The sequence below is a fragment of the Dryas octopetala genome, chromosome 6 (genome assembly GCF_963921425.1).
Source record: "Dryas octopetala chromosome 6, drDryOcto1.1, whole genome shotgun sequence".
NCBI lineage: Eukaryota > Viridiplantae > Streptophyta > Magnoliopsida > Rosales > Rosaceae > Dryas > Dryas octopetala.
The window spans coordinates 6,500,184-6,525,061 of NC_141371.1; the positions used below are offsets into that span (position 1 = coordinate 6,500,184).

The 24,878-nt window shown below is 36.9% G+C and overlaps 3 protein-coding genes across 4 annotated transcripts; 2 read left to right on the forward strand and 1 right to left on the reverse strand.

Annotated features, from left to right (window-relative positions):
* Positions 1 to 1,861, forward strand: LOC147281718 (protein CANDIDATE G PROTEIN-COUPLED RECEPTOR 7-like). The gene has a single exon (XM_086247423.1). It carries the CDS (start codon positions 168 to 170, stop codon positions 1,488 to 1,490), a length of 1,323 nt encoding a protein of 440 aa, XP_086103549.1. The 5' UTR covers positions 1 to 167; the 3' UTR covers positions 1,491 to 1,861.
* Positions 1,862 to 7,292: 5,431 nt separating this feature from the next.
* On the reverse strand, positions 7,293 to 7,813 carry LOC147281719 (uncharacterized). The gene has a single exon (XM_086249112.1). It carries the CDS (start codon positions 7,791 to 7,793, stop codon positions 7,326 to 7,328), a length of 468 nt encoding a protein of 155 aa, XP_086105238.1. The 5' UTR covers positions 7,794 to 7,813; the 3' UTR covers positions 7,293 to 7,325.
* Positions 7,814 to 14,958: 7,145 nt separating this feature from the next.
* Positions 14,959 to 20,845, forward strand: LOC147281720 (calcium-transporting ATPase 1, endoplasmic reticulum-type-like). 2 transcript variants are annotated; one of them, XM_086246860.1, is made up of 9 exons: positions 14,960 to 15,123; positions 15,397 to 16,818; positions 17,024 to 17,096; positions 17,202 to 17,323; positions 17,394 to 17,672; positions 17,781 to 18,158; positions 18,968 to 19,077; positions 19,505 to 19,733; positions 19,856 to 20,845. In XM_086246860.1, the coding sequence occupies exons 2-9, from the start codon at positions 15,403 to 15,405 to the stop codon at positions 20,438 to 20,440; spliced, it is 3,192 nt and encodes a 1,063-aa protein (XP_086102986.1). In that variant the 5' UTR covers positions 14,960 to 15,123; positions 15,397 to 15,402; the 3' UTR covers positions 20,441 to 20,845. The 2 variants fall into 2 exon arrangements, with proteins under 2 accessions (XP_086102985.1, XP_086102986.1); XM_086246859.1 differs by having other exon boundaries at positions 14,959 to 16,818.
* The last annotated feature ends 4,033 nt before the right edge of the window (positions 20,846 to 24,878 follow it).

Genomic DNA, 24,878 nt, shown 5'->3' on the forward strand with positions numbered 1-24,878 from the left:
GAAATCTTATAATCCACGCAACGCTAACTTGGTATCCTTCCGTCGCTCAAAAGAAAATCCCAATCCTCACTACCTCCTGCGATCTCCGATCTCCAACTCTCTACCTCCACATTGACCAAGTCGCAGCGGTTCCCTAGGCTACCGCCGACCACTCGCGCCGAGCGAAAATGACGAAAGTACCCCTCGTCGTCCCTCTGCTCCTCGCCGTCCTGGTGGCCCTAGTACCCCTCTCCACCGCGGAGATCAAGACCCTCACGATCTCCGCCGACAACCGCCCCATGATCCTGTTCGAGAAATTCGGGTTCACCCACAGCGGCCACGTCACCATCCGAGTGTCCTCGGTCTCGGTCACCTCGAAACTGAGCGACATCGACTCGTCGCGACTCGGGTTCTTCTTGTTATCTGAAGAATCTCTGCTTCAGGTGCTGGTGGAGATCCAGCAGAACCCGCAGCTGTGCGTTTTGGACTCGCGGTACATCACGCACCTCTTCAATTTCAGAGAGCTCGCGCCGCCACCGCTCTCCTCCTTCAACCAGTCGTTCCCGGTCACTGCTCCAAATGAGTACAGCCTCTTCTTCGCCAATTGCGCGCCGGAGACCACGGTCTCCATGAACGTTCGAACGGAGGTCTACAATCTCGACCCGGATGGCGCCAAGGACTACCTCTCCGCCGGACTCACCCACCTCCCTTCGCTCTTCTTCGTCTTCTGCCTCGCGTATTTAGTCTTCCTCGGCTTCTGGATCTCCCTCTGTTACTCCAACAGACGATCCGGATCCGTACACCGGATCCATCTCCTCATGGGCGGGTTGCTCCTCATGAAGGCGTTGAATCTGATTTGCGCGGCAGAGGACAAGCACTACGTCAAGATCACCGGGACGGCCCACGGCTGGGACGTGTTGTTCTACATCTTCCAGTTCCTCCGTGTCGTTTTGTTGTTTACCGTGATCGTTTTGATCGGGACTGGGTGGTCGTTTTTGAAGCCGTTTTTGCAGGAGAAGGAGAAGAAGGTGTTGATGATCGTGATCCCTCTGCAGGTCTTGGCCAATTTGGCCTCGGTTGTGATCGGCGAGACCGGGCCGTTTATCAAGGACTGGGTCACCTGGAACCAGGTGTTCTTGTTGGTGGACATCATATGCTGCTGCGCTATCATCTTCCCCATTGTTTGGTCCATTCGGTCTCTCCGAGAGACCTCGAAAACCGACGGGAAGGCCGCCAGGAACTTGGCCAAGCTGACCCTTTTCAGGCAGTTCTACATTGTCGTCATTGGGTACTTGTATTTCACAAGAATAGTGGTGTTCGCCCTCAAAACCATTGCGGCTTACAAGTACCAGTGGGTGAGCAACGCGGCAGAGGAGACCGCGAGCCTTGTGTTTTACATGGTCATGTTCTATATGTTCAGGCCGGTGGAGAGGAACGAGTATTTCATTCTTGACGAGGAGGAAGAAGAGGCTGCAGAGATGGCTCTTAGGGACGAGGAGTTTGAGCTTTGAATTGGGTAGTGTAGAAATTTTGCTGCCCCTCTATATTGACTTTGCTGCTGCTGCTGCCCATGCTATGTTTCGAGTTCTGCTTATCGGATTTACGAATAGGATTGCTGGGTCAGGTCTGCTGCTGCTACTGTTTCCTCTCTGTTTTCCTTTTTCAATTGTATTATTTTTCTGTCTGTTATAAGATGTTTGATGGCTTATGAAACCGTGCCCTTTAGCTTTTGCTTGATAGGATTTTCGATTTAAAATGCTGATAATGATCTCAATTTATAATGATGATAATGATTTCTGAGCGGTAGGATCGGTTTAAATTCTGTTTGTTATGCTTATTTTTCCCTCATCAATTTGATCTGTACCACTCTACCATTGCTACTCATTTCATTCACAATAGGATTTCTAATAGAATATTCAATCAAATTGCTTATAATGATTTCTGCATGATAGTGTAGAATTTGAGTTTTTCTATTACGAAGTGTGATAAATTCATTCATAATAAGATTGATTATGATTTCTGCCCGATGGTGATCAAGATCAAGCCTAGGTTTCCTGGGCATGTGCCCTTAAGAAATATGGTGATTCAACCCTTAAGAAGCTTTAGTTTGATTAAGGAAAAGGGTTGACAAAAGAGAAATACTATATAAAGAATGTAACGTGTCAATTGTGCAGAGTTATGAAAAATTATTGTGTATATCTTGACGTGGTGTTACCATTCCACCAAAATTATAATGCATAACACATTGTTAAGGACAATGGTTTTGGGTTTGGATAGTACACGTGTTATAATTTGAGCTGTCACACAATAATTTTTCGCAATTCTGTACAATTGACAGGTTACATTCTTTATCAAGGCTTTTCTCTTTTGTTAACCTTTTTCCTTAATTGAACTACAGAAATTAATGATTGAAGCATTCAGTGATTTTAATAGTAAGCTTGGTTTGAAACTACTAGAGATTCAAGATATAAGATCTTCAAGTCACTGCTACAGTCTGTAAGGTTTCCAGAAAATCAAGAAATTAGCAACTTCTGTTGACCTGTAAAACTTACCTCAAGCTTCATCAAAATTAATTTGGCAACATACAAACCTTAAAGAAGAATACAAATTAAGACATGCGATAACTTGTCGTTTTGGAGCATTACCTTCTTTGGAGACCTCTGGGTCTTAATTCAGAGACAATAACTCCTATCAAAAAAAATTCAGAGGCAATAACCAGCTTGTTGTGTGTTCGCCTTTCTATTGTGTATGTTCGTTTGTAGAGGTTTTACTGCTGAGACTGTGCTCTTTGGATCTGTGTGTTCTTCTTTTAGGCCCTTCTGAGCTTTATGGTTCCATCTAAATCATCACTATCTCAATGTGCATGGAAACTGCTTATATCTATCTATCTTTTCAGAAGGCTGGATATGTTCATTTATGCTCTGTTATTGCTTCTTGTGCACCCCATTTTGCTCCTTGTATATAATCATGACACAAGGGTCTCTGCTAGTGTTTTTTCAATCCTTGACCAAATAAATTTGAGAAGATATGCTAGAAAAGAGTTCTCTTCGTTAAACTGCTATCTTTTGCCTGCCTCACCTCAATTCTTAATCTTGTTCTTTGGTGTTAGTGGTATGTTAAGTTGCTGATGTAGTTGAAACATTTCATTGACTGCATTAGATGATTTTTAATGCTGAGTGAGTATGGGGCATATCAGTTGTTTTTCTTAATAAAAATTGTTTTTCTTATAAAAAAGAAGTATGGGGCATGCTGTATTTTAATGGAACCAAGTGTTTGGTTGCTTTTGGTGGTCAATGATCAACTATGATAAAATGGTAGCAGTGATGTTTGAGCTTTACATTGCAGCAACTTTGGTTCCTTGTATTTACACAGTCAATGATCAACTATGATAATGGTGGCAATGATATTTGAGCTTTACTTTAGCAGTAAACCAAAAATCCGTAGGCTTCAACTTGGGATAAAAGGGGTTGCTCAATTTTTTTTTATTTCTTTTATTTTCATTAACTTTTCAATTTGAGTTGGTGTTTGTATCCTGATTAGAGTTGGGACAGGCTTTATGCAAGCCATAAATTTCATTCAATCATTTTCCCTAAAAGGTGACCTCCCGGGCTCCCTCGCTTTATTTATTTCCATACAGAGACCCGTCTCTTTATTTAATTCGAACCATGTCAAGAATTAAATTAATCAAAAACAGTTTGTGGTTTAATGATGAATGCTGATCCAGAAAAGTACTTGGAACTCTAGTACATAATTGGCAACTGCCTCTTTTTACAATGCAAACAAGTTTTGACTTCATATTCAAATTTCAGTTTGTTTCTCCGGACCCAAAAAAAAAAAGAAGTATGTTCCTCCTTCTGCTTTATCGGTATATTTAATATAGTTGTTTCGTTTAAATCCACAAGGCCCATTTAAACGATGTAACCAATGAACCAAACAAAGCCACAAGGCTACAAAAATTATATCAACACCAACCAAACAATTTCCACTTAAAAAATTATTTCAACAGCTATCAAAAAGTTTATGAAACCTGCAACAACTAGCAATTTTGTTTGGTTTCTTCGTAAATAGTGGTCCTAGGAAACCAACAACAACTATCAAATTTGTTTGGTTTCTTCATAAATACCGGTCAAGAGTTGGGGACAAACACTCTATTATACCCTACTTGACCATTGAAGGAGGTGAATAAGAATAAAACTATTTGTAACATATTTACAGTGACAAGATTTATGTAGTATAATTCACTTACACGAATGGCTTCTACCACTGTGAGATTTGGATAGGATTGTTTTGTGAAATATGGTACAAATAGCATTACTCGATGAAACAAATTTTAACGGGTTGATGTCAAATGGATCTCATGGCTAAGCTCATATTGAAACAAGTTGTGTTACAAATAGCATTACTCATAAAACAAACTTAAAACGGGTTGGTGTGGAATGGGTCTCATGGCTAAGCTCCTATTGAAGCTTCAAGGTTGGGCTTCCAAGTTTGTGGAACATTGATAAAGAGTTGGGCTACCGAGTTTGTGGGACATGAATAAAGAGTTGGGCTAATAAAGTAGAGGTTTGGAAAGATATGTGTTGTTTGTACACGCCAAAAAGAGATGGTGAGGGCCAAGGTGTCACTGTGTCAGTAGTGTTGCATGTCTTTGAAATCTAGCAAAAGGAAGACCAAGACCCCCAAGCAAAGCTTTGGTCCTTAGGAGTTGGGGTATATATACTTCTCTAGAATGAATTTGAGAGTCATGATTAGGAGTTTCGAAGACTCGATTTTTTTATAGCTTTAGATGGTGATGAGCCCCATAGGCCATAGCCATAGGAATCGAGTTTGAGCTGGCGTATTGATAACTCCTTAGAATGCAAGTTTCCATCAGCAAAAGCCAATGGGTTTGGTGACTGTTATCATTATATCTTCTCTTTTTCTCCATGGCTCGGTGTGGGAGTTGTCACTCTGGTTTCCTTACTCTTAGCTAGCGGTCATATGATAAGTTAATTATCTTAATTGTTAAAATTTGGAAAATGTTTTCATTAGACAATTTATCACCTTATATAATGAATTGAAAATATAACAATATAACATTTATAGGAGAGTACAAAGTTTTTCGCTAAAATTTTAAAACTTTTTCTTCCCAAGTCCTAAGCCAAAAAAAAAAAAAAAATGAAAAATAAGGAAACATGTATAGGCATAATAAGCATAGTAATAATTAGGTAGCTAGGGCAGGCCCAGGCCACTTGTATGTTTTAGAGGAAATTACAGATTTGATCTACTTATTTTATACCTAGTTCAATTTTGGTCCATAATCTTTTTTAAGTTCTGTTTTAGTCCACTAATTGTTTCATTTGTTCAGTAAAGGTTCAGATTTGTGACTTTAAATCCTTTGGGTTGTGTTTTCTTCAATTATAATTGAACTATAAGTTATATTTCATCATTTCTTAGTCATAAAAACAAATTTGGAGTATTATAATCTAAAAGAATTGAGATTGGGTGAAGTTTGAAAAATTGGCAGTTTCGGGTATCCTACTTTGGGGTCAATTATCTTGAGTTTTAGAACTCCAATTTGAATGATTTTTATATGGTTGTAAAGAAGAAATACATAGCTTTAAAACAAGTATATGTTCGCTGAATTTGGGTGAGATTTGATAGGATAAAAAGCATGCCAAATTTGAGAAAACAAATATGGACCTTTACTGAACAAGTGGAACATTTAGTGGACCAAAACAGAACTTAAAAAAGATTGTGGACCAAAATTGAACTAGGTATAAACTAACTGGACTAAATCTGTAATTTCCTCTATGTTTTAATATTGATAATTTGTGTGTGCATTATTATTCATTCCATAATTTGATTCTTAATATATGTGAATCTGAAAACCTTTAATGACAATGAGAACAAAAATTAATCCCGATAGATTTAAGAGTGAAAATAGCAAAAATTATTGAACGTGACCGTACGATTTTTCTCATAATATATATATATTGAACTCATTTATATATGATAGAAGATCTATATGCGTGTTGTGAGAAAAAAAAAATCGGTGTGACAGTTACACATAAAAATTCATCTGAGTGCCCACTTTTTAATTACAAGAGGAGCATCCTATTCATTTCATTCACCATGTGCAAATGTGCAATTGCTCATTTAAGAACTTTGTTTTCTATTTTGCTCTTATCAATTGGCACCAACTCCTTGGAAAAATTCACCGTAACAATAGGCTTTTCCTATAAGACAGCGAATGACTCTTTGACCCAAAAGAGCTAGTCCCTTTCATAGCATAGCTCCCTCTGCCCAACAGAATCCAAAGCCAATTGGCAAATTTGTTGCATAAAGTTTTTTGGTTTAGTCTCTATATATATAATATTGAGGCTAGGGTTTCATATGTTCCACTCATGACCCTATCTCTTCTGCTATACGCAACTAATCTTTGAAACATTATGTGCAGTTTAGCTATTCTCTACCAAACTTCGTCAACGTGTCAAGCATGCATTGGCCAAGTAGGAAGACTTTCTACGACTTTGAGTCTTTGAAGCATGAATCATGATTAAACAGCTGTCACACATTGTTTTCTATCTGCAATTAGCTAAGTAAGCTACCTACCATATTACTTAGACTCACTGGCTTATAATATTGTGTACACTCGAACAAATATAGACTCCTAACTCCCCTCCATGACCCAAAAAGCAAACTAGCTTAGTATAATCAATGCAAAATTGAAAAGTATACAGACAGAGTATTTTATGAAATAAAAGGGAAAAGAAAAAAAGAAGGTAAAAGTAAAACCAAATAATTTGTACGTGGAATTTACTAGTGTCAATTTGGATTGTATTTGAAGGAAAATTTGTGAGAGGCTATTTTTGTCGCATGACAGTGTTATATGACATAATAAACTAGTTTAAAGATGACATATGTCCAAATTTGATGATAATTTTTTATTTTTTGAACACGTACTTATTATATTTTAGTTAAATTATTCTGTCACTTACTCAGCGCATCTCAGGTAAAATTAGCCACACCTAAGTCTTTCTCATCTGGCATGCATTCATCTGGGTTTTCCCTTTCAGAGAGCCTTTCGGCCCTTTCCTCTTTTCTGCATCCACAACGCATAGCAAGGAGAGAGAAAAAAAAAAAACACAAATGCAAATTTCTAAGCCAAAACATGCAAATACAGAAATATTGCAGAACCCAATTTATATATATAACTTATCTTCCTCTTCACCATTTATAACTATAATCTAATACAAATTTAAGAAACAGATTAAAGCAGAAAGAACAACCATATCTGGTTATAAATTAAGAAAACATCAAAAAGCACTAAACAAACTTTGAAATACAACAATACAAGAGTTGAATTAATCTTTGTGATTCACAACATCTACACTAGCAGAACAAGACAAGAACCTCTGGAAGATTCTAAACAGAGCAGCAGAAGACAATTCCTTGACTTTCCTGAGAACCAAACACTTCCTCTTGCGGCTTTTGGGCTGCTTGTCCTTCTTATACCCATTATAATTATTGACCATTTTGTCCTTGACTCTGCCAAAGCACTTCTGGGTTTTCTCAGGCACAGTCTCTTTCCTGGAGAACTTGTAGCTCCTCAGGTACAATTGCCTGCATGATATGCTGTCCACCACCCTAGGGTGCCCCCCATGCTGCACCCCTCCTGCTCCGCCACCTGTCCGCCGCCCGTTGGAGCTCCTTGACCTCACGAACTCCGCATCCGACTCCGGCCACTTGTACAGGTTCACGTAGTTGGCCCGGACCGGCACGCGCGGGTCACGTGCGTCGTTGACACAGTTTGATATGCAAACTGAAGTCATTCTCGATCAGCAGTAGTGCTTGGAAGCGTCTTAGACTCACAGTTGTGTATGTAATGAGTTTTGGGGTTATAAATTGGGATATGAGTTGGACCCAAAAAAAATAAAGCACAAGACTTAGATTGCAAGAAAAGATATATATATATATATATATAGAGAGAGAGAGAGAGAGAGAGAGAGAGAGAGAGAGAGAGAGAGAGAGAGAGAGAGGTGATTAGGCATGTTATTATGTGGGTGTGTATATATGGAATGATTTGACATAATTGGCAATGACTGCGTCTTATTGTGTGTTGTGTGTGTGTGTGTGTGCTGTTGGGCATGAATTGGATGGCCTAAAGGGAATGCCTACATGTGTTGTTTGCACTTGCACACAAGTGTGAAACCAAATTTTGTGGGCTAAGGATTGGGATCTAAGAATCCTTTAATTTTTTCAACTTAACAACTTCTTTCTCATATTCTCTAGAAATAATATCTAGAGAACTCAATAATTGATCAAATATATTAAGCACACCAAAAAAGTCTGCAATTTCTAATTTTAACCTTGAATATTTTGATCAAAGAAGTAAAAAGGAAAAATTGTAACACAAACTAATGATTATAACCCAAACTTAAACGATTAAAGTTGAAGGCAAAAAACCTTATAAGTGGGACTGAGCTGTTCTCTCTAACTAATTAGACTGGAAAGAATGCTCTAAAAAAGTCAAAGCATAATCTATAAAATTTATCCAAAACTGAATTTTAGAAAAGCTATAAGGATGTTAAATGTCATGAATAATAGATAATTTGAGTCACCAAAGAATAGCATTGCCCCAAAATACAATAAATAAGCATTTTTGAATCACAGTCCACCTCAAGATAAAAAAAGGTGTTTAGCTCATCCTTATCCGAAAGAGTTATTCCTCTTTACAAGCCAACACGTGTTAATTTTTTTCTCTTATTTACTAATCTCTCTGTATAAGTCAATATGTATCAACATGGTAATTCACAAACAAGAAAAAAGGCTCGAGTGTTATTTGTAATTCACAAACCAACTCTGACCAAAACCCAGGGCTGGTCTTGGCCCATATCTTCCGAGTCCAATATGGCCCAGATTTTGACCCAGCATTGTACACCTCCAGCACTCAGTTTAAGAGACATAAATCCACTTGTGAAGAAGGGCCAGGCCTGCAACATAAATCCACTTCTGCAGAAGAAGGGCAGGCCTCCATAAATGCCATTCATTTTGCACCGTTGAAATGATAGATTCATCATTTTCTATTTCATTTTGCACAGCACCAGATATGAATTGCAGAAGGCTCAGAAGCGTACGTACAATAGCTATATGTCAACTCTATGTTATGTTTGACTCCTTGGTAGGACATCATATTGAGAAAGACAACAGGGCTTGTCTCCCACAACAATCCCAAGTGAATTAGTGGGACCTGGGGTCACTCCACTGGGCATTGGTCAACCTTAAGTAGTACCCAAACCAGATTCCATCTCATTACCATCCAATTTTATCAATCAATGCCTTTTATCGTTTACCTTTCATCATAGGGTATTGATTTGAATTACAGATTCCCTTAAATGTGACTACTAATTGTACAATATTTTGACCACAAATTATGTGAAAATGTTCTAACGCGAATAGTGAGTGAGCAATTGAGTATTCAAACGCTTAATGTGAAGTACTCATTCACAATTTATAATGTCAAAATTTGTACTTAAATTGACTTGACAAACTAAATCTTATAAGCACAATAAATCATATTTATTATTATGGAGAACATTCTCGTCTAATCTGATCTATCTATTTGAAGAATTCATTGGGTGACTTAATGGTTACTAAAGAAATCTCAATAGTTCATTTACATGAGTGTCATGTTTGTGGGAGACTGTCAGTTGTTGTTATATATGAGTTTCACAATTATTTAGTTTGTTTTTTAAATGCATAAAGGCATAAAGGCATAAAGACAGTTATTAGTCATTGATAAATGTAAGATCCGTATACATTTATAGATGACAATCACTTATACAGGTACCCAACATGGGCTAAATCTTCGTCCATTGTCATATATGTAAGTTTCACAATGGTTTCACAGTTTCCTTATTTTTTTAGGCTAATTACAAGTATTGCTCTTAACTTTGTTTGAATTTAAGGGATAAAGTGTCAAAATTTTTAATTTGGGAAACAAAATGTCAAACATAATATAATTTTGGGGTGGTATATGTAATTAATTAATTTTCATTACCTTACGAAGCCATAAAATAAAAACCCCAACATACAATTTCTAAAGTGTTACCAAACAAGACACCCATCATGAGATTTTGATGGGTCATTATTGGTGGTAGGTTCAGTTTTGCCTCAAAGTCTCCAACTGAACTTCCAACTTTCACATTTAATAAACCTTTCCTTCTCTCCAAGTCACACTATTTTTGGTTTTTTCTATTTTTTTTCTGGGTCTTTCCCATCCTTGGTTCCTTACTTCCCTGAATGACAACTATTTCAAATTCAACTTGCTTATGTTCAATGTCATTCGAATTGACTCTTAGATCTTTCCTGCCTAAAAAAATTGAACATAAATGTCTGTCAAACACCACCAACAACGATTTCTTGGGTCTCCTCCACAATAAAAGTATATGCTTGGAGCTTTGGAATATCTCTATTTTCTTAACACAACAACCGACAGGGACACCAGCACACTTATTTCTTTAATTGTGTTCCAATTCCTAATCCAATATACATGCTTCTTGGTGGCTTCCTGTCACACTTCACAACATTATAAACAAATATTAAACAACCAAAGAGCACAAGTACAAGGAAGGTACCTCTTGATCAGCTCTGAGACGCATTTTATCAAACACCTAATTGGCCATAAATATACAAATGATCTACTGCTTGACTTGGTCGAAAAATAATAGCATGTGAAGAAGGGCATGGTTGTGGGACGTTGGTCCATAAATTTGATCTTACTTGGAATACATATCCTGCCAAATTGGCAATATATAATGGCTTAATTATCGATTTACCACCCAAAACTGTAACTAATTCCCACTTTACCACCTGAAAGTTTTTTTGTCCCAGATTACCACCTGTAACTTACATCCATGTCCCATTTTACCTTGTTCCGTCAACAATTCCGTTAATGCTGACGTGTCGCGCTAGATGTGCGCCACGTGTCACATCTTTTTTTTTATTTTTTCGCATTTTTTTATTTTTTTATTTTTATAAACTTTGAAAATTCATTAAAAATAGCTCCGAACTCAGAAAAATATACGAAAAATTCCTACGGACTCGTCTTGACTAGCACTAATTTTCTATAAGTTTAAATTACCAATTTACCCTCTAAAAATTTTCAAAAAAATTAGAAAGTCCAAATTTATTTCTAAAAAATTAAAATAAATTTTCCTCTATTAAATAAATTCTAGAAAAAATTCTAGAATTTTCGTAAACTCTTGGACAAATTCTCAAAAATATTTTGAAAAATTACCAAAAGCTTGTTTTAGAGAATTATTTCGAGACTTTACAGAAATTTTAGAATTTTTCTAGAATTTATTTTATAGGGAATTTTATTTTTCTCTAAGACCGAGAGGTCTTTTGGGTAGCAAGTGTTCACGAGAAAGGTAATGTTAGTTTTTAGAAGACTAACGGTGCATACCTCATATTTTTTGGAGTTCGGGAGATTATTCTATGAATTTTCAAAGAGTTTAGAGTATTTTAATTTTCTAGAAATAAATTTGGACTTTCCAAATTTTTTGAAAATTTTTAGAGGGAAAATTGGCATTTTGACCCTATAGTAAATTAGTACTAGTTAAGACAAGTCGGTAGGAATTTTCCGTGTATTTTTCTAAGTTCGGAGCTATTTTTAATTAATTTTCAAAGTTTATAAAAATAGAAAAATAAAAAAATACAAAAATACAAAAAAGATGTGACACGTGGCGCACATCCAGCGCGCCACGTCAGCATTAACAGAATTGTTGACGGAACAAGGTAAAATGGGACACGGATGTAAGTTACAGGTGGTAATCTGGGACAAAAAAACTTTCAGGTGGTAAAGTGGGAATGAGTTACAATTTTGAGTGGTAAATCGATAATTAAGCCATATATAATTGTACTTGTTCAGCGATCTTGTTTTGTCTCGCCAAAATCAAGACACAGCAAGCTGTAGGCCTGTAAAGCCAGCTTGTTGGAGGTTCACGAGTGCTCTGATTTTATGCATGAAATGAAATGTGGACAAATTGTTTTTACACGATTTAATATTGGAGCCTACTCGCTTGCAGTCTATATAAGAATATGGAACATTGGATATGTTATATTCAAAAATTAATATCCCTATAAAGTATTCCATATATTAATCTTAGAAAATTATTCCTATCTTGCTTCAAAAGCTAATATTTTCCAAGTCACTAGTCAAATGACTCAAACCCTGATCTACTTTCCCTGTTTGCCATCAAAGTATCAAACTTTTGATTGATAAGTGGGTCCTATAATTTTCAAAGCACATGCAAATTGATTTCGAGTGCATTATGACTTTGTGCATGTAATACACAATGTTCAAAAACTGCCATTGTTAACAACCATCGAATAATACCATGGTCTTCTATGGAGAAAATTTTGGCTCACCAACCTTAACTATGATTAGTACTATGTTATCTAAAAAAAAATAAAAAAAATAACCCCTAAAAATAACAGATTTTTTAACAAAAGTAACAATCTATCATTCTCTTAATCAAAATAAATGTTAAAGTCATCGTTTGGGTCACTTTGAAAGTGGTATTATCGTTCGAAACATGCATATAAGTTGAAGTCATGTTACTAAAATTTTGCAAAAATAAAATATGGTTAGTACTATTATTTTTCTTTGTGAATTATGGTGTAGTACTATTATTTTTCTTTGTGAATTATGGTGTAGTACTATTATTTTACTTTGTGCATGTGGCCCGCTTGATGCCATATTATGATTATTGTAATTAAATGTGTGAATATATTTATGTCGAAAAACATGATATTCTCTAATTAAATGTGGTGAGCAAAATATTTTCTTGTAGATGCTTTTTAATGAACTATATCATTTTGTAAAGTTTGATTCCTCTTTAATGGCTAAAATCTGACCTTGGCAGCATATATGCATATGCTATTCGCAAGAAAACAAGGTGTTTATGGACCTATAGTATGGCACACCATTTTTTTTTTATTGAAAAGTATATAATTTTAATTAAAGACTTATTATATATGCATTTGTGGCCATTCACCACCATTCAATTAACAACTTTGGTTAACAACTAAAAAAAAAACATAAAACCCTCTTTTTTTCTTTTTAAGGTTCCTCTTTCGTGGAAGTTTCCGCTCAAAGTTCAATGTTTCTTGCATTGAAATGCTTTATCCTCTGCTTAAGTTTCCACAATACTTTATTCCTTAAAGGGAAAGAGTTCCTTCTTACCACAGGCTCAAAGTGCCTCTAAAGTTGGTCATGGTCTTTTCTTTGCGCTTTTTTTTTTTTTTTTTCAAATTTAATTTATTTGTTATAACTTTCTTAGCAAAGTTAGTCTTAGTCATGACTCATGATAAATGACGAGAAAACATCAATTGCCTACGGGGGATTTTTTTGTCCAATCTGACATATATAAACCCCAAAACAAGTAACATAAGATACTATACTTGATCTTAGCCAAAGCAAAATTATAAGTTTAAGTATGAGAACTATTTTTGTTACAAAGCTGTATAGTCAACCTTATAATTATACCTTTTATTGTTAGAACAAAGTTTAAGTTGCAAATGGTCTTAGGTAAAAAAGTAAACATGAGACGAGTTCTAAACTCATATGTCTTATAATTGAATTCTATATATGCGGATGCAAAATACCAATATTCTTATTTAATATATGTGATTTGCAAGTGATTGTACATATTTAAACTATATTTTGAGATTTTCTATTCAGTAATATATTGCTTGTTATAAAAAATATTTTAAATCTAGTATATCTTCGAGTATCCCAATGGCTATAGATGAAAAATAATTTATAAATATGGCAATGGCTAAAAAGGAAAAGCAATTGAAAGAAACTATTACCTCCCCAAATTGTTTACTTCACCCATCCATTTTTCCATTTTTATGAAATGTTTAAACTAACCCACTAACCACAATATTGTAAAAATGGGAATGTTATCCACCTTTTTTCAGATTTTTTATTTTATTATTCTCATTTCACAGTGTATTTTTATAATCGAAGTCCTTTATTATTTAGATAATTTTTTGAAGATCATTTTTGCACAAAATTAACTAAATCAGAAATCGTTTGTTTATGTAATTGTTATCAAATAAACAAACGGTGAATCAAATTGTTATCAAAATCGTTTGTTTATTTTTTGTAGAAATAAACAAAATCAAACGATTTTTAATTTAGTTGATTTTTTTTCAAAAATAATATTTATAGTTAGATTTTTAAAATGAATAATTTTGATCATAAATTTATGCTGTGAAAAGAGAATAATAGCATTCCTCTTTTAAAAATATCTCTAACAACACTTTTTCTTTTTCTTTTTCTTTTCTTACTAATTAAATTATATAACGCAGGCCCTGAGTGCCCATAACTATCATAAAAAGGTTTGAATTTATTTTAAATGTTATTTTCAAAGAAATTTTACGTTAAGGGTAAATTTATAATAATAAAAATGATTAATATGTGGTCAAATGAGAATTATCATTCTCTACGGAAAATATGCAGTTAGATATGTCTAAGAAAAGTCAATAGATGTGTTTGATCTACAGTCAATGAGAAGAAAACTACGGATTGGACGTCCCAGATTGACCGTACTCGCATCATTACGCAAAACGACAGCGCCTACTTATTTTGGAGGCAGGAGTTCCAACCGGAAATATAAAAACGGAATCAAAGAATCATAAGCGGTTCCGCACTTCCCACGCGAACAAGACATGTGAGTATGTAACCAATAGAAAACCAGATAGGACGACACCTCTCCAATAGGATTGCTCCACATCAGCCAGCATCCAGCTGTCACATTCGACCCACGTCAAGCCCAAGCACTCTGTCTTTAGTTTAATCACGCAAGGCTGCTAGCCTGCTTCGCCGAAACTTCATTTAAATTATTTTAATCCATAATTAATTGCCAATTAGCCACCAATAATCTGTTATAAAAAAAGTCAGATAAAAAGAGAGGGAGAGAGAGAGAGAAGGAGTGGAAGGCAGAAGCAGAGTGGTAGTGGGAGCGGCACAGCAGCCGAGGCGAGTGCGATTGCATGATCTGAAGCTCTTTCTCTTTCCCATTTTCTCTAAGACTGACCTATAATTTTCCAGAGAAACAAACACATACACAAAAGCAATTCTGACTGGAGGTACGAACTGAACTCTCTGGAAAGCTCGATTGTTTGAAGAGTCAAACCGCTAACAGTTCAATTCCTTTATCTTTCTTGTTTAATATTTGATTTTTGTTCCGGGGGATTGAATTTTACAAACCGCTCGGAGTTTCGGTTTCCTTTGGATTCGATTCTCAGTTTTAAGGGTTTCGAGCGATTGGCTTGCTTGGGGAATCAGTTTGTTTGGATGAGTTGATCTGAAAGATTGAATTTTTCACTGAAAAAATTGATTCTCTGTGTTTGTTGTACTAGATCTGAATGGGGAAGGGAGGGCAAGATTTCGGAAAGCGAGAGAACAACACGGGCTCTAAGCCGTCCGATCGGGATGTCTTCCCTGCGTGGGCTAAGGAGGTTAAGGAGTGCGAGAAACACTTCGGCGTGAACAGGAAATTAGGTCTGAGATCGGAGGACGTCGAGAAGCGGCGCGAGGAGTACGGAACGAATGAGTTGGAGAAGCACGAGGGGCAGTCGATTTGGAGTCTGGTTTTGGAGCAGTTCAACGATACTCTGGTCCGTATCTTGCTCGCTGCGGCCGTTATCTCTTTTGTGCTGGCTTGGTTGGATGGCGACGAAGGCGGCGAGAAGGAGATCACGGCGTTTGTTGAGCCCTTGGTGATCTTCTTGATCCTGATTGTGAACGCCATAGTTGGGGTTTGGCAGGAGAGCAATGCTGAGAAGGCGCTCGAGGCGCTTAAAGAGATTCAATCGGAGCAGGCGTCTGTGATTCGAGATGGTAATAAGATTCCCAATTTGCCGGCCAAGGAGCTCGTCCCCGGTGACATTGTGGAGCTTAAGGTTGGGGATAAGGTGCCTGCCGATATGCGTGTTGTGGAATTGATTAGCTCGACTTTGAGGGTTGAGCAGGGTTCGTTAACTGGAGAGAGTGAGGCGGTAAATAAGACTAATAAGCCGGTTTCTGAAGACGCTGACATTCAAGGGAAAAGAAGTATGGTTTTCGCAGGGACGACAATTGTGAATGGGCATTGCATTTGCTTGGTTGCACAGACTGGGATGGCAACAGAGATTGGGAAGGTGCATATGCAAATTCATGTGGCCTCGCAGAGTGAGGAAGATACCCCATTGAAAAAGAAGCTCAATGAGTTTGGAGAGATGCTTACAATGATAATTGGAGTCATTTGTGCATTGGTGTGGCTCATCAATGTCAAGTACTTCCTCACTTGGGAATATGTTGATGGGTGGCCGAAGAATTTCAAGTTTTCGTTTGAGAAGTGCACTTATTACTTTGAGATTGCAGTGGCATTGGCTGTGGCTGCTATTCCTGAAGGTTTGCCAGCAGTCATCACCACCTGCTTGGCGCTTGGTACACGCAAAATGGCTCAGAAGAATGCCTTGGTTCGTAAGCTACCGAGTGTTGAAACTCTGGGTTGTACGACTGTGATTTGTTCCGATAAAACAGGGACCTTGACTACAAACCAGATGGCAGTGTCAAAACTTGTAGCTTTGGGTCCTAAACCTACTATCCTGAGGAAGTTTAAGGTTGATGGGACTACATACAATCCATTTGACGGTAAAATACATGACTGGCCAACTGGTCGTATGGATGCTAATCTTCAAACGATTGCAAAGGTAGCTGCTGTCTGCAATGATGCTGGCATAACGCAGTCAGAACTGAAGTATGTTGCTCATGGAATGCCTACTGAGGCAGCTCTAAAGGTTAGATTGGACCCTATTTATGCTTTTGACTTTATGTGTTTGTTATTCTGCGCGATTGATCAATAACCTGAATATCTTGTGGAACCAAGCAAACTTCTAGGTGAATTCCACTCTGGGAGGATCTGTTTGTTATAGTACGTTCTTGCTTTAAAGCAAGTCAATTTGTTAGGTAACTATGCTTGAGTCTGTCATTTTGTCATTTCAGGTTTTAGTTGAGAAGATGGGCCTTCCTGAAGGGTCTCGGGGTGCTGAATCATCAAGTAAAAAAGATTTACTACGTGAGTCAAACTCCAGACTTGAAATGCTTCCTTTTCTCTATTTGTTAATAACTTTTGAAACTGTAAAATTTACTTACTGCTGCTGTGTTCACATCTTTTCTTAAGGTTGTTGCCAGAGTTGGATTGAATCGGAATGCCGAGTTGCAACTCTTGAGTTTGATCGTGATAGGAAGTCCATGGGTGTAATTGTCAACTCTCGGTCGGGGAAAAAGTCATTGCTAGTGAAGGTTTGTACTGCTATTTAAAATATGATATTAGCTTTATGAGACTTCTAAAATGAGGTGCTGCATATGGCAGGGTGCTGTAGAAAATTTGTTGGAGAGAAGCACTAAGGTTCAGTTGCTTGATGGTACTGTTGCACCACTGGATCAAAACTCAAGGGACTATATCTTACAAGCTCTTAATGAGATGTCAACCAGTGCATTACGCTGTCTGGGTTTTGCGTTCAAAGAGGAGCTCTCTGAGTTTGAATCCTATGATGGCGACGAACACCCAGCTCATAAGCTTTTACTTGATCCATCCAATTATTCTTCAATTGAGAGCAATCTCATTTTTGCTGGATTGGTTGGTCTGAGGGTGAGTTTTAACATGGCTGGTCCCTGCATCTTTTTACTTATTCATCTCGTCATAATATTTTAATTTATTGAACTAACTCTGTATGGTTGTATTTTAATAATTTCAAAGGACCCGCCAAGAGGGGAGGTTTATGAAGCAATTGAAGACTGCCGAGCAGCTGGAATCCGTGTTATGGTAATTACTGGAGATAACAAGAACACAGCAGAAGCTATATGCCGTGAAATAGGTGTGTTTGGTGCTAATGACGACATAAGTTCAAGAAGCATAACTGGAAAAGAGTTTATGAGTCTGCCTGATCCGAAAGCCCATCTGAGACAAAGTGGTGGGCTTCTGTTTTCAAGGGCTGAACCAAGGCACAAACAAGAGATTGTGAGGTTGCTTAAAGAGGATGGTGAAGTGGTTGCCATGACTGGTGATGGAGTGAATGATGCACCTGCCTTGAAACTTGCCGATATTGGGATTGCAATGGGCATTGCTGGAACTGAGGTAATTTATTATTTGTTTTTGCATGTTCAATCATTTTCCAATGTCAACTTTTCAGGGTACCTGTCATGGAGTGTTGTGATAGAATACTGAAGTAATTTTATATATTTTTCTGATAGGAGGAATTAAATAAAATATGAAATCAATAGGACATATAACTTATTTATAGGGATTAGCAGGGTAAGTGCATGGATTGAAATCTTCATTTTTACAGTCTGGTTAGTAAATCTTTACTATTATAAAGCCAGAGGAAGGGTTTGGTGTTACAGGCTTCACAAAAAATGAGATTACCTAAATTACCCTTCATTCAACAAACAGTCCCATAAAAAAAACCAATAAATGAGGACATAATTGTAAAATACAACCATTAAAATAAAATTTAAAAAATAAAAATAAAAATAAAAACAGCCCACTACCTTAAAACATGGAGATATGAGATAATTGTTGGGACTTGGAAGTTATAAAACTAATAACAAAATATAAAAAGAAAAAAACACAGTAAAAATGCCAATTGACATGTGTGGAGCACATGCCAAGAGGCTAGTAACATGCATAAAAGCAATTGATGCATATTGTATTGTTTGTATAAGATTTCATTTTATAGGTTTAAATGGTGTGCCTTGTGAAACAGGATCCATGTTACCAACCCATGAGTATTAAGGAATAAGGATAAGGAACCATAAATTATATTGTTAATGACATCTTGTAGATGTCAATTACTCACTGTATTTTCCAGCTTAAGTTACTAACTCTTTATTTCCTTTCATTTTCGGCTCACCATTGCCAACTTTCCGATTTCTTCTCCTTTATAGGTTGCAAAGGAAGCTTCTGACATGGTTCTTGCCGATGATAATTTTAGCACAATTGTTGCTGCTGTTGGTGAGGGCAGATCTATCTACAACAATATGAAAGCCTTCATCAGGTTTGTGTGTTTTCTTCAGCTTTTAGAAAGACGTGACTAAAATAATGGTTTTTGCTTTTAAAGAAAATTATTCCCAGCATAATTCTAGAGTCACATATAATGACATAAAACACTCCTGGATGATATAAATGGGTAGGATAAATAACATTATAACCGTAGTATGATAAACAAAACGGCTAAGAGAAGAGTTCATATTGCATGGGGACATTTACTGTTTTTGGTTGTCTGCACCCTGGCTGGTGAAGTAATTTACATACGTAGCATGTACCGCAACTTTGGAAGCCGCCACAGATATTTATACTTTTAAATTTAAATATTTAATCCTGGAAATTTTGTTAGTTCACTTAGGATTTTTCCCCCTTGTTTTTTATTCTTTGTTAGATGCTAAGACATGTTTGTGTTTTCCATGATTTAAATTTTGTTTCAGGTACATGATCTCTTCCAACATTGGTGAGGTTGCATCTATATTCTTAACAGCAGCATTAGGTATTCCTGAAGGCCTCATACCCGTCCAGCTTTTGTGGGTGAATCTTGTTACCGATGGACCGCCTGCAACAGCATTAGGATTTAATCCTCCGGACAAAGACATAATGAAGAAGCCGCCACGCAGAAGTGATGATTCGCTTATCAGTGCTTGGATATTATTTCGCTATTTGGTAGCTTACTCTTCACTCTCTTATTTCTTTTGACTTGATGCATTATGATGTTTGCATGAGTTCACTCGAGAAAAATCTCACTAATTTCACTTGAATTTTTGAAACTTGATTATGCTGAACAGGTAATCGGGATGTATGTTGGACTGGCAACTGTTGGCGTGTTCATCATTTGGTATACACATGGTTCTTTCTTGGGTATCGATCTCAGTGCGGATGGCCACTCCCTAGTTACGTACTCCCAACTTTCTCACTGGGGACAGTGCTCATCTTGGAAGAATTTTACCGCTTCGCCCTTCACAGCTGGAACTCAGGTCTTCAACTTTGATGATAACCCCTGTGATTATTTCCATGGTGGCAAAGTGAAAGCTATGACACTCTCCCTCTCCGTGCTGGTTGCCATTGAAATGTTCAACTCTCTCAATGCCCTTTCTGAGGACGGAAGCTTGTTGACAATGCCCCCATGGGTCAACCCCTGGCTCCTTGTGGCCATGTCTGTTTCATTTGGCCTGCACTTCTTGATTCTGTATGTGCCATTCCTAGCTCAAGTATTCGGCATTGTGCCCCTGAGCCTCAACGAATGGCTGTTGGTTTTGGCTGTTGCATTGCCGGTGATTCTTATCGATGAGGTCCTCAAGTTCGTTGGCAGATTTACAAGCAGGTCTCAAATATCCAGGAGGAGAGAACCATCAAAGCCCAAGACAGAGTGAGGCAACTTCCAATAGATAGATTCATGAAGTTGCCCCTAGAGGCTAGAGGTGTGCCTTTTTTGTTGGTATTCTCTAACGCAGAAAATTTCTGTCATGGGTCTACAACTAGACCCTCTTCCCATTTTATTTAGGGATGGTTTGGCTGATGAAAAACTAGTCACAATATTTTTCTTTGCCGGCTACCCTCATTAATTTTTTTTTTTCTTTCTAGGGTTTTGTAAAAACTTGAATACTTTCTCATTTTTATTAGAAATGCAGCAATAGAACATGCAAGTTATTTTCTGGTGTCTACATAGATGATATGTGCCAACAGTAAATAAGGCTTTCTTGTAACCAAGATGTGGACTGCATGGATTTTCTATATTGATAGGCTGCAACAGAATGGAATTCTGAAATTAGTCTCGATGCTTAAGCCCTTGTGGTTAGTTCAAATGGTGATGGAGGGTAGAGTAATAGTTCTAAAGTTTGATTTTCTTCAATATATGTAACAAAAATATAGTCTCGGTAAGGCATTTCTTTCCTATGCCATTGAAGACCTCCTTAAGAAAAGAGAGAAATAGACGTCAGGAAAAGGATGAAGACGCACAACTAACTAACAAACTCTCCATTCCTAAGAAAATAAGTAACACAGTGGGTGTGTCATGTGTGATCATTAATTTCTCAACTGCTCTGGGCAAAAGCTTTCTTCTAATGGTATTTGGCTTTCTAGGTGGGCAAGGTCTTGAGTTTTGAGTGAGCTGGATTAACCAGTTTCGCTTTCAACAGTTGTATGGCCTCACAACTGAGCTAGCGATCCTGTATATCAGCAGATGTAGGGGTCATCATTGACCTCAGTACAAAGCTTTTGGAACCATTCTAGATTTCTTTTGATAAAATATCTAGTAGGCTGTTACCAATACCATAAATTACTGAAAGGAAAAGAAGAGCATGAGGAACCTAATTGGGTCAAAGAATTAGTAAATTAAGTTTGGATCCTAATTCTGTTATTAAGATATATTAATACAAAGGTAAATGCGGAACCATTATCTAAAGTTAAACCAAACTGTTAAACCACACAAAAAAAGGGGTGTTAGGGGGGGGGAAGAATTTTGTCATGTAAGAATAATTTGGTTAAATATATAGTAAATTAAGTTTGGAATCTAATTTGGGAAGCAGAGGCGTATGGGATCCACTCACGGAATAGTATGTTATCCTCACACTCACAGTAAGAGTTCGACTTTCATCCACTAGTTTTCATGCTTTGATCATATCTTTTGAAAAATAAAGAAATCTTTTTTTTGGCCAAAATAAAGAAATCATTAACCCAAAGAGATAAGGAGAAAACACAAATAAAATGTCATTTATTTAAGCAAGACCCCTAACCTAAGATAAGTTAAAATCACAAGGGATTGAAACTGCAATGAAAGATCCACAATATATATAAAAGTTAGTTAAATGGGTCTATTATAACCCAAAGAAATGTACTTTTTTCCTCTATATATATTAATTTCTTGCCTGCAAAGACCAACCATTTGCAGTCAGTCCACAGTAGATGAACACCCATATATACATTGCAGCCAGTCCACAGCAGATATAACACCCATACCTAACACAAAGCAATTCATTTGTTAACTTGTACGTAGAGATATATAAATATTACCAGTAATTAATTAATAGAGGTGAAGTAGTGAAATAACTAATTAGCTATGAAAGTTAGTCCACGCCATGTGTAATGTGGTTTTCGTGAAGAAATGGAGGCGTGTAGAGATTAGATTAGGAGGCACAGCTCACAATTAATTCCAGCATGACAAACCAACCCATATATATAATCTAATTAATTACACACAGATTTTTGGTCTAATTACTATGCTCTGAATTTCGTTGCAACCAACTAGGACTATTGGGTAACATGAACTACTTGTCCCTTAATACTTTTTAATGGGAAGTGTGATTCGAATAAAGAAACCAAGTTATCCAATGAAGGGCTTTGGTGATGGTAAGAAGAAACGAATTGGATGAATGAAAATGAGGATTTCTTCTATTTTGACAACCTACCAAGTTTGTCGAACAGCGAAGAGAAATGGTCACCATGTTTAATTAATACTAACCCAATAACAATATACCTTAAAATTAACAAGAGTCTATTTACCAAAAAACAAAGTTAACAAGAATCAAACTAATAAAGAGGCTCATGCATGGCCTGCTGTTCTTTTTACTTGTGATTAACTAGCAAAAAACTTTTTGTACAAAAACACTCTCAAACAGACTCTTTACAAGAAATGCGACTATATATATACAATCCTTCAGTGACGAAAATATGTTGAGGGCTGTATGAGCTTCTTATTTCCAACTTCAGGTCATCCCCCTAAGTAATTAAGTGAGTGAATACATAAAAACTCAAATTTGTCTATCAAAAAAAGAAAACTCAATTTAATTAATTTCAAGTATATATTAATTTTCAGTCTGTTTATCCATCAAAATATAGTTTAATAAGGTTTACGAAAATATCGAAATTAAACTACAAATATACAAGTAAAAATTCCAAGTAATTTAGATGGAGCGTGTTATTTAATTAGTGTTTGAGTACAAAAATTATATAGTAGTGAAAAATTATAGTTTTTTTTAATTTAGATGGAGCGTGTTATTTAATTAGTGTTATTTAATTTATATAGTAGTGAAAAATTATAGTTTTTTTTTTTTATGTAATCATTCTAATTATAAAACGTGTATAATTATTATAGTGCCTAATTTTAAACACCCTACTCACCAAAAAAATTTGTCTAAACCCCCACTCATCTATAAACTCTTTCAAAACCCCCTAAAACTTATAATCCTAAATTACCCTTCTGACGTATGCTGACGCGCGCTGACGCATGCTGACGTCACTGTAACTGTATTTTGGTGAAACTGTTTTTTTTTTTTTTTTTTTTTTTTTTGGGAATTGACGTTTTTGCTAAAACGGAATATTTCACTAAAACTAAAATCAAACACTGAAATTGAATTTCATTACACTAAAACTGAATTTCAAAAATTCAGTTACACTGAAACTGAATTTCAAAAATTCAATTACATTGAAACTGAATTTCAAGAATTCAATTACACTGAAACTGAATTTCAGAAATTCAGTTACACTAAATTGAAGAATTCAGTTATGAATTCACTTACTGAAACTGAATTAAGTGATAAAACAATTACACCTCGACTAAAATGCAATTACACCTTAATTAAAAAACAATTACACCTTTACTAAAACAATTACACTTCACTAAAACAGTTACACCTTTACTGAATTCCGTTTCACTAAAAAGAACACAGCAACCTTATCAAAAAAAACCAACAATACAACAATTCATTGAGATGAGAGAAGTAGCCAACAATACAACGTCGTCCGATCACCTCACGCGCGACGAGTACACGACAGTCGCCACTGCCTCGATCTGTTTCTACCTGCAAATTTGATTCATCATATTTCAGAACCATAATTTCATTCAAAGTTCATTTCAAACTCATGTTTCACGAACTGAAACTGTTTCAAGAACTGAAACTGTTTCACGAACTGAAACTGTTCAATCTCATTATCTAAATCAAAGAATTGATTTAACAAACATAAAGAACTCAGAGAGATGAGCATTTTCATACCAAAATCTTAACCATGGGTGGTCGGAGCCGCCGAATTCCGAGAGTGGCAGCAGCGGAGGTTGGGGTTTTCAAATTAGGGCTTTTGAAATTCGAGGCAATTGAACACAAATTTGTATACCAGTAGAGAGAGAATGTCGAGGGGAGAAGAATGGGACCGGAACCACTTCAATCCGCCGTCGGAATCGCCGGCAATGGCAGCGGTAAGTCTCGGACCTTCTCGGAGTCGATTCGCCGTCCACGGTGGTCAGTTGGAGAATCGGAGACCACCATCACACTCACCACGTCGAGAGGAAGCTTCTGGAAGTGGAGAGCAGCTGCGACGTCGCCGGAATCGCGAAGTCACCGCCGGAGATGACGATCGGACTTGAGCAGATCTGGCGTCGACGTTTAGTTTCACGGCACGTGGAGGGCATAGGGAGGAAGAGGAAGGAGAGGCGAGTGTGATGGGACCGGTCTCGCCGGCAACCGTCGCCAGACGGCGGCGCACGCGCCGGCGATAGCAGCGGGGAGAGAGAGAGATGCAGAGGGGAGAGAGGCAACAGATAGGAGAGACCGAGAGAGAGAGAGAGAGAGAGAGAGAGAGAGAGAGAGAGAGAGAGAGAGAGAGAGAGAGTATTAGTTGGCTGAAAATGAAAATAAAACAAAAGGGGTAAAACTGGAAAATTAAAATATGGGGAGTCAAAGTTGACTGGGTATTAGTTGACTAGGGGGTTTAGGAAAATATTAAGTGTAAGATTGGGGGTTATAAGAGAGTTAGATTTTGGGTGGAGGTTATGAGAAATTTTATCTCTAACTAGGGGGTTTATAATTATTAACATTA